The sequence below is a fragment of the Camellia sinensis genome, chromosome 4, assembly GCF_055761805.1.
Source record: "Camellia sinensis isolate YWXY chromosome 4, ASM5576180v1, whole genome shotgun sequence".
NCBI classification, from domain to species: domain Eukaryota; kingdom Viridiplantae; phylum Streptophyta; class Magnoliopsida; order Ericales; family Theaceae; genus Camellia; species Camellia sinensis.
The window spans coordinates 157,392,038-157,402,262 of record NC_138964.1 but is presented as its reverse complement, the minus strand read 5'-3'; the positions used below and the strand labels follow the sequence as shown (position 1 = coordinate 157,402,262).

Below are 10,225 nucleotides of genomic sequence, written 5' to 3'. Positions count from 1 at the left end.
CAATCTATGTAAATGTTCACAGCACTGAACAACAACACCAATAATATCTGATTATCCAAACATTTTCAATCAATGTGAATGTTCACAGCTTTCAACAACAACAACAACAACAACAGAATTGGCCAAACATTTCCAATCCATATGAATGTTCACAGCATTTAACAACAACACCAATATTATCTAGAATAATTTGATTATTCAAACATTTTCAATCAATGTGAATGTTTACAGCTTTCAACAACAACAGAAACAATTTGGTTTAGCCAAAATCTTTCCAAACCATTTGAATGTTCACAATTGTGAACACAACATAATGGCAACTGTAATTTTTTGACTGAAAAAATCAATATAATTAGGGATTACGATTGAGGGGTTCAAATTAAAGGTTAGGGTATGAACAATATGGAGTCCTATATATTGTATGAATAGAAATAAGGGATATTTGTGAAAGTTCACAATGTTGTTTGTTGAAAAAGAGATTTAGGGTTTAAATACACGAATGAGTAGAATGCTTACGTTTTTTGCCCATTTCGGCTGTTGCGTTGTCACAAATAGTCGTCGAAGGTGATTTTGACGAAGATAGATCTTATGAATGTTCAACAATGGTGATTCCACGATTTCAGCGACCGACGGCGTAGGGACGACGAAAAAGATGATGAGACGATGCGATGATGGAACAAAGACAATCTTCTGGGCATTGAGGCGATATGGAATACGGATTTGGATTTCTGGAATAGTAGAGATGCTGTACGTGATTTCCTGCGCAAGAATAGAGGGGAAGAGAGACAATTATTAAATTGAAAGACACATAGGCTCGTGTTTGTTTGAGAGTTTTTTTTGGTCTTTTGATATGAAATGGACCTAATGGAATATTATAAAACACTATGGGCCTTATGGAATAACACTCTTAGATAATGGATTTACTGAAAAAGTACCCTTTTTTATGATAAATATAATCTCAGTATCTCATTACAATTATACAAATAATATACTCTCTTTTTTTTTTGCAACGATAAAATTCTCAATGAGCCTTTCAATATAAACAATTCAAATAATTAAAGTTCTATAGTAAGCCCACGGAAGCTCAAAAGCATTTCCCATTGATCCCCTTGATCGTTATCTTTTTCTATTATTTTGAAAACTTTCTTTATTCTTTTAAAATTGAAAATTCTAAAAACTTTAGCTAGTTCGTAAACTTTAAATATTTTCAAATTCTTACAAAAATATATTTTGAATTTTAATTTCTAATTTTTTTTAATTATTAACTTATTAGAATTTAGAATAAATTATAAATACATTCTTTAAGATTTGTTTAAAGGGTAAGGCTTGTCTCTAATTTGGTTTCGAATTGGACTGTACTGTTGGGCCTCCGTGGGCCCACCACGGAACCTACATCGATGATCTGAACCATTAATGTGCAGGGCTCATCGAATATTTCATCCTTGCAAAAAATCACGTTGATCGGATATCGATTGCTACTTGATCATATCACATTTCTGTTAACATATCATATTTCTATTAACAATTTTTCTTTTAAATCATACTGAACATTGACAGAAATTTGATATAATCAAATAACTATCGATATCCGATAAATATAATTTTTAGTAGAGATAAAATACTCGACAAACCCTACACAATGATTCGAATGATCGACACAGGCTCCGTAATCGACCTACGAGGCCCAATAGTACAGTCCAATCTAATTACAAACTAAACACAAGCCATATCCTTGTTTAAAATATGAATTACTCTCTAAAATTTTAAAAATTACAAATATTTTTTTATTAAAATTTTTTATTTAATAAAATTAATAGAAAAAACACCTCTAGTTTATTTATTATACAATTAACAACTTTAAAAATATAAATTATAATTTTTAAAATCACACCAAACGATTTATATTTTAAGAAAAATTCAAAGATTGCATTTATAATTTTCTTCAGAATTTATTGCAAGGAGGACCCGTAACCCGTATGTAATGGGGTGATGTGGTAGGAAGACTTACTTTTGAAGTCTAATTCCAATTTTGACTTTGCATCATCATAGGTGATGTGGAGCCCACCTCACCCATCAGTCAAAGCGACCACCATATTAATCCAATTTAGCTTCATGAAACCAATTCACATCTACCCAATAACACAGACCAATCACAACCATCCACGTTTGCAATCTCTCCCCAAATCAATGGTCCACAATCACCAATCCACCACTACTCTATCAATCCTCCATCTTATCATCATCTATTAAACGAATATTCTTGGAATTATCAGTTAAATCCACGGCTAGGAATCTCAGACCCACTCAATGATTTTTCAGACTACACTGGAATAAAAAAACACTCATGTTAACATTGCAAGTACATATATGTATGTACACAACCCACTATCCAGGAAGACAAGAAATCAAGAAAGATCACCTCTAGAGAGACAGAGAGAGAGAGAGAGAGAGAGAGAAGGGGAAGAAGCACCATGGCTTCATTGGGTAAGGATGTATTTGTTATTTATGTATATCTGTGTATGTACTTGTAAATGTGATTTTTGGTGATTTATCATTTTGACCAATCTTTTTTTGCTTTGTTTCTTTGCTTTTCTTTCTGGGTTTTGCTTTTGAAACCGTTTTTTTTTTTTCCTTTTTTTTTTTTTTCTCTCTTATTATTGGTGGGTTGATTCTGAATGATGACATTTTGTCTATTTTAAGTTGTTTTTGGACAAAGTATTGGCCAAGATTGTGTTTTGTGATTACATATTTTAAACCAATGAAAGCATGCCATGTTTCTGTTATTTGGACCAAATCAGCCATGTAATTATAGTTAATGACTAACCTCTGATCACAGTGGTGATATGTCATGTTGTGAAAAATGTGACTTGTGGTGATTTCTCTTTTTGGACCAATGTTTTTTGCTTTGCTTTTTGTTTTACTTTCTGTGTTTTGTTTTTGAAACCTTTTTTTTTTCTCTTATAATTGGTTGGTTGATTCTGAATGATGACATTATTGTCTGATTTTGAGTTGTTTTTAACAAAGTATTGGCCAAGATTGTGTTTTGTAATCACAAATATTTTAAACCAATGAGAGCATGCCATGTTTCTATTATTTGAACCAGATCAGCCATGTAATTAGAGTTAAGGACTAGGCTCTGATTTACCATAGTGATGTGGCGTGTTGTGATTGGTTCGCAAGATATGCAATTAAGGCCATTAACGAGTATTAGTAGGCTCTTGCATGTAAGGAATTGTTTTTAAGTTTATATCTATAGTATGGACTGTTTGTTTTAGCAAATCACATCTTCATTTGTGTTTTTTTAGTAATTTTATGTGTATGGATTAACTAGGAATTATTAATTGGATGAGGAAAATAATTTCTAGACAAGATTGCATTTACTATGACTAATAACAATAGGATTGCACAATCCGTGAGTGTAAGCTGAATTAGCTGAATCACATTAAAATTGGTCCTTTTCAGACCTTGTTTTAGTAGGAGCCTCGTGCACTAGATCTCCCGGTAATTACTCCAACAATGTGAAAGTGTATATAGATGGGTTGTTGAAAATTTAAATGGATGATTCCCTTGTACAGAACCAGCATGGCTCTACTTAACAGCTGATTTGCAAGCAACAATAAAATGTAATGACCTTAAGTAGTTGGCATAAGACATTTTTGAGTTGGGCTTGTGTGTACTCCGATTCCAGATTTCCTAATCAAGATCTTTTATTTTAATTTGTAAAAAAGCTTTATGCAGAGACAATTGTCAGAATTTGATTTAATTTTCCCTGCGGCACAAAAAATTATCAGATAATATGAAAGAATTAAGCTCAGTGTTGAATTTGATTTTAATCCCAGATGGGTCTGAAATTCAATTATTTTTTATGTCAATCTCCGGAGAGACTAGTGATCAGTTTGTTTAATTTTAAAGCTGAATTTATGTTTCGTAGCGATACTTTATTTTTATGGACAATTATAAATAAATAAACTTGCGATTGAGGAATGCAATACCAACGCATTATGCTCATCTACTTGTCGGGGCTTTTCTCATTGAAACCTAGGAATTCATTCATTGAATCTTTGCATGCTTGTTAATATTTCATATACTGACAATATCATAGTTGTGTTGTGGCTTTATAAATGTTTAAATTGTGCAAAGTTAATTGATGCATTCTTTTGTTAATTCACTTGTAGGTGTTGTCCCTTTTATTTTTGTGCTACTCATTGTTGAGTGTTCTGCAAGGCCTTTCTATCCACTCCCTGGCAACGTGGAACATAAGACTAGACAGCCTCTGCAGACTTTTCGCCCATACAACATTGCACATCGAGGTTCAAACGGAGAGATTCCCGAAGAAACAGCTGCTGCATACAAGGTAAGCTTGCAGCATAACATTTTGCAAATCTGAAAAAATATGTCTGTGCTCTGATCATGTAATTAGTTTGGAAAGTTGTCCTATTCATGATGGAGGGCATTAAAAAAAATTTACTCTCCTCAAATTTGTATAAGCCCTTTCTCTGTGGATCAGCTAATTTATATTGGTTATGTGGTCCATTAGTTTTACCATATGTCAATATGTGTATTCATGTATGCTCAAATATATAAACACTAACCTCTCAGCACTTGCACCACCAGGGAAGACGTGGAAGTTCTAGAAATTGCCTCTGATATTTATGCTTTTGCCCTTCAAAAAGTATAAAACAACTCATTTAAACTATAAAAAATAACTCATCAAGGAAAATTTTGAAATAATAAAAAGCATATCCAGCTTCATCTTTGTGTTCATACCAACTGGCGTGTTTCCTTTATAAGATAGTGTAGTTATATATAAAGATTAGTCCTGCCTTCTGGTTTGATCAACAAAAGAAAATCTTTGATATATTCATAAATGTAAATTTGTTCATTTTTGTTTTTTAAGTTCTGTCACAGATGCTTTAGTTTCAACATTTTGAATTTTGTCTTGCTATGAGAATATAAACATGTAACTCAATTTTTTTGCCACAATTGAGAGGTAAACTAGATGTATCCAACGTCTCGTGTGCACTTTTTACTTAAGATGTCCCTCTTTTTCTATGATTAATGTATTGTAAAAAATGAATTTCTTTCAGAAAGCTATTGAAGAGGGTGCAGATTTCATAGAAACAGATATCCTATCCTCCAAAGATGGTGTTCTTATGTGCTTCCATGACGTAACTCTTGATAATACAACTGATATAGCAGAACATAAGGAGTTTGCAAATCGTAAGAGGAGCTATGACGTCCAAGATGCCAACACAACTGGTTATTTCATTGGTAATTTCCTTTATCTTATGCTTGTAATATAATAACACTCTTTTAGTGCATGCAGCAGATTTCACACGGTAAGAATTAAAGTCATTGCGAGTGAATGCTTTAATGTATATTTTGATAATCTTGTGCAGTTGATTTCACACTGAAAGAACTAAAGTCATTGCGGGTGAAGCAGAGGTACCCCTTTCGGGATCAACAATATAATGGTTAGTTCCATATTGGAATTTAACATGAACTCAACAAGTCTTTCCAAAAAAAAATTCATTGAAGTTGTGAAATTTTGTTTTTCTTTCTAATGACATCATCTTTAGTTTGTAACTTTTGAAGTTGCTAAATGATATCATAAGGAAATTTGAAAATGGAAAAGTGGTTCCCTGTGACAGGTAATGCTTACATCTGCTATATCTTACATATTATCTTTGCTAGCAAAGAAAGAGAATTAAAAAGTTGGAATAGACAGTTGTTGGGCCCAAGAGTTCATGATCTGCAGTTACTAGACTTTTTTTGGGGGGTTACTATTGACCACTTGCCTATTTCACACTGCCTTTTTCATATGCCTAATAAATGCCCATTTGCGAAACTTCTCAGCCTGGATAAAGGAAGCAGATGCGTACAAAGCTTGTGATGTAACTAAGAGAGACCGTTTCATTAGGTTTTCTTATCCTTGTCACTGGTTGTGGCTGCAAGTATGGTTAGAATATGAGATTGGGTTATCCACGGCCTCCACCTAAGAGAAGAATGACAAAGGAAGCACCAAATCAAGAATATAACATAAACAAACAGTTTACAAAAATTTTACGCTTTATTATGTTCTATCCAATGTAATAACAATGCATATAGATTTTGATAATACTAATCCTCTTTATTCATCACCAATGTTACACGGATTCTTCTATTTTTCTCTGAGTACCCGTTTCTACTGGATATGATAAGGGCAAGAAGTAGGATATGTGTTCAACCCCTAGTTTTTTTTTTTTTTTTTCATAAACAAAAAATGTTAATGTACATTGTATAATTTACCATCACCTACCACACACTTACCATCACCTACCACACACTCACCTACTACACTCACCTACCACCACCATCCACTACACCTACATCTATATAAGGAACCATTTGTAATAGACAGAAAATCAATCAATACAATCAATCAATAATACATAAATTCTTACATGGTATCAGAGCAAGGTTAACACCTTAGTACTTGCGCTTCACCGGCGGGCGGCAGCCTCGCCTTGGCCGCCCGCTGGACCTCTACACATACCTTCTTTATACCTTCGTTGGCATCATCCCTTCCGACCCTCTGCATCCTCTTCTTACATTCCTCTTGCTTGTCTCCCTCCAGCTTGGGTGTCAACAACTTGATGTACTTCTTTATATATGCAACGAACAACTTCTTATCAAAAGGAGGTTGCTCCTGGAGCCTGAATGTGTCAACAATATCAACTACTCTGACGGTTTGATCAATGGGGAAGAACATGCACTGATCTCTCTCTCTCAGCTCTCTCTGGGACCAACCAACCACCTTGGATCAATCTCTCTCTTTCGGCACCTCACAGACCATAGCAGAACACACGGCAAACCCAGCCACCTCTCTCACTCACTCCATGTACATACCATACACAGCAGCAGCCCAGCATAACCAACACAGTCACCCTCATCTTCACCACCACCTTCGGCAGACGTGTTAGCACCAATGTCTACACACCTTCGCAGATTTCATCTTCGGATCTGCGGTCTCTCCTTCGCTCGCCGTCGGTTGCATCGCCACCTTCGCGACTTTCATCTTCGGATCTACGCTGAAGATTTGAAGATCTCTCTCTTCGATGAGAATCATCCATAGATTTCAAGCTCTTCAATTAACCCAGTTCCCTCATTCACTGTCCCATTCTCTCTCCCGTCTTGCACCGCATCTCCTCGTCGCGGACAAAGCTCGAATCCAACTTTGCATGCTCATCAACCATCCCAAACAAATCCCTCATCTTTAGATCTATTCGCTGATATGCCTCATCAGCAGCCAGCAGCAACCTTGGATTTAAAAAAAAAAAAAAAAAAAAAAATTCACCAGATGCGGTTGTCCCGAAGAATGAAGGATGGGCCACGTTTGATTTGCCTCAACATGGCATCTACACATTTTTTAATATTTTTTACATCAACCTCTCTTATCTTTCCACTTTCTTTTCTTTTTTTTTTATATTTATTCTACTCCATTTTTTTTTTTTTGAAAAGCCACCGACACCTCAACTGGCTTACACACCACTCATATTTCCCACTAACATGACCCAAGTAGTGTACCTTTTTCCTTTTTTTTTTATTATTATTATTCTTATTATATCCAATAATCACTCCACTCATATTTCCCATTAATCACTCCAATAAATCACTCCACTTTGCCTTTCCCCACCACTTTTGACTCAAAAGCATTTTCACCTAATCATCTACTCCACTCACCTTTATTTTGCCACATCCATCTTCCCCACATCATTTCTTTTTGCTGGGCATTACCCCTAGTTTTTTAATTTTTTTTTTTCATAAACAAAAAAAAAAAAAAACAAAAAAAAAAAAAAAAACAAAAACCAAACACTTTACACATTTGCACAACACACCCATATTTTATTCATCTCCGGGATCAACCCCGTTCACAATTTTACACACACAAAAAAAAAAAAAAAAAAAAAAAAAAAAAAAAAAAAAACACCAACCACAAAACAAAACAACAAACCACCACATCCACAGGCAGGATTTTTCTTCTCTACTCTGCCACCAGTCTTTTCTTCTTGCCTCCGTCCTGGGCGGCCCTTGCCGGTGTTGCCTCCGTGTTTCCCACTCCACTGGGCACGCTCACTACTCCCTGCTCCTCTACTACAGCATATGGCGGCCCTCCAAATCGGAACATCACGGTGGCCTTCCGCTTCAGCTCTTTGTTTTCTGCCCTTAGCACGCTTATCTCTGCTCGCGCATCCTTATACATGCGTTGGAGCAGAGCCAGCTGGGAGTTTAATTGCTGCACCTCATTTGTCCTACTCTGCAGCCGGTGCGACAAGTTTGTGACCGCCGTCATGGACTCCACACATGCCTTCAAAGTATACTGATTCGCCTCCACATCCGTTTGCACTGCCATTTTTTGCTCCACCGACTGCATCGGAAAGTTCAACGGAGCAAACCCAGTGGTGTTTGGTTGAGGTTCACGGGACACCGCACCCGTTATCTCTCTTGTTGACTCGTTGAGGTCGGGAAAGAGAGTCAGCAGACCACGGGACGACGAAGCCATCTCTCGCAACAGAGTGTTACAGACTATCTCTCTCAGCACAACGAAGCGTTTTTCAGAAGTTTTTCTTCGTAAGTTGTTTGTCTTCTGCCTCGGCCTCAGGCTCCATCTTGGTTAAATAGCCGAGGCAGCCACGCGCATCGCGCGCCTCTGACGCCAGACAAACAGGCACGCCAGCCAAGGCACTCACGTGCCTCGCCATCATATCTAGCACGCCTTTTGATGCATCGGGCACGCCTTTTGATGGCACGCCTTTTGACAGATTGGGCACACCTTTTGAGGCACGACTTTTGAGGGCTCGCTATCTACATCCATGTATATTTTTTGGGCAGCCTATATACACACTCATAAACTGTCTTCTACAACGGTCTGACACGACCACACAGTGTCTGCTACAACGGTCCGACATGACCCCGTAAACTGTCTGCTACAACGGTCCGACATGACCCCGTAAACTGTCCTGCTACACCGGTCCGACATGACCCCGTAAACTGTCTTCTACAACGGTCCGACATGACCCCGTAAACTGTCCTTCTACAATGGTCCGACATGACCCCATAAACTGTCTTCTACAACGGTCTGACACGACCACACAGTGTCTGCTACAACGGTCCGACATGACCCCGTAAACTGTCTGCTACAACGGTCCGACATGACCCCGTAAACTGTCCTGCTACATCGGTCCGACATGACCCCGTAAACTGTCTTCTACAACGGTCCGACATGACCCCGTAAACTGTCCTGCTACATCGGTCCGACTTGACCCCGTAAACTGTCTGCTACAACGGTCCGACACGACCATACCGTGTCTTCTACAACGGTCTGACACAACCATACAGTGTCTCCTATCCCATTTTTAATTTTATTTGTCAGCTTATTTTTCTGTTTTGTTACTCTCTCCAAACTCAAGTTGGCTAGTACCTATCCTCCTTGAGTTTGAGGGGGGCTGTTAATGTACATTGTATAATTTACCATCACCTACCACACACTTACCATCACCTACCACACACTCACCTACTACACTCACCTACCACCACCATCCACTACACCTACATCTATATAAGGAACCATTTGTAATAGACAGAAAATCAATCAATACAATCAATCAATAATACATAAATTCTTACAAGATATTTGGATCCTCAAATTTTATATGATGTTTGAAGAAGAAGAAACTCACATTTGCTACCAAGGACATATTTCTTGCCTTAGAAATTTCTTATTTTTCCTAAATCTTATTTAATTTTAAGTACATTTCTAAATAGTTTACATCTTCTTATCTAAGAGTATAATACAATATGCAATATAATTAAGTGTTCAGGACGTGTCCCGTACTCATACCCCACTTTTGGATACATATCCCAATACCCTAAGATTTAGGTTTAGAAAATTAGACGTGTGGACATGCATCCATGCCTAATTACCTGAGTCCATATAACATAGTTCATTACTAGGTCAAAGAAAACGACACTCACAAGTAGAACAAGCTCATCAAATTCTAGCTTTATCTAAAAACCCTCCACTATCATACCGTTTTCGAAGTATGTGGTGTTATCATGTTCTTTCCTATTCCATGTACCATAAAGATCAGCATCCTAGGTAAAATTAGAAATCCTAAGTTTGTGACTCGGCTTGCTGGTGTTCATTTACTTGGTCAATTGCTTTGCTTGGAAATTTGAATGTAGA

General features: G+C 36.9%; 1 protein-coding gene across 1 annotated transcript in view; it reads left to right on the top strand.

Moving 5' to 3' along the window:
- The first annotated feature begins 2,120 nt into the window (after positions 1 to 2,120).
- LOC145788741 (glycerophosphodiester phosphodiesterase GDPD6-like) overlaps positions 2,121 to 10,225 on the top strand; it is an 11,167-nt gene continuing 3,062 nt past the window's right edge. The window contains exons 1-4 of the mRNA XM_028203346.2: positions 2,121 to 2,484; positions 4,176 to 4,354; positions 5,088 to 5,271; positions 5,400 to 5,474. Coding sequence (XP_028059147.2) covers positions 2,472 to 2,484; positions 4,176 to 4,354; positions 5,088 to 5,271; positions 5,400 to 5,474 — 451 coding nt within the window. The 5' untranslated portion in view covers positions 2,121 to 2,471. The remainder of the gene's footprint in view (positions 2,485 to 4,175; positions 4,355 to 5,087; positions 5,272 to 5,399; positions 5,475 to 10,225) is intronic.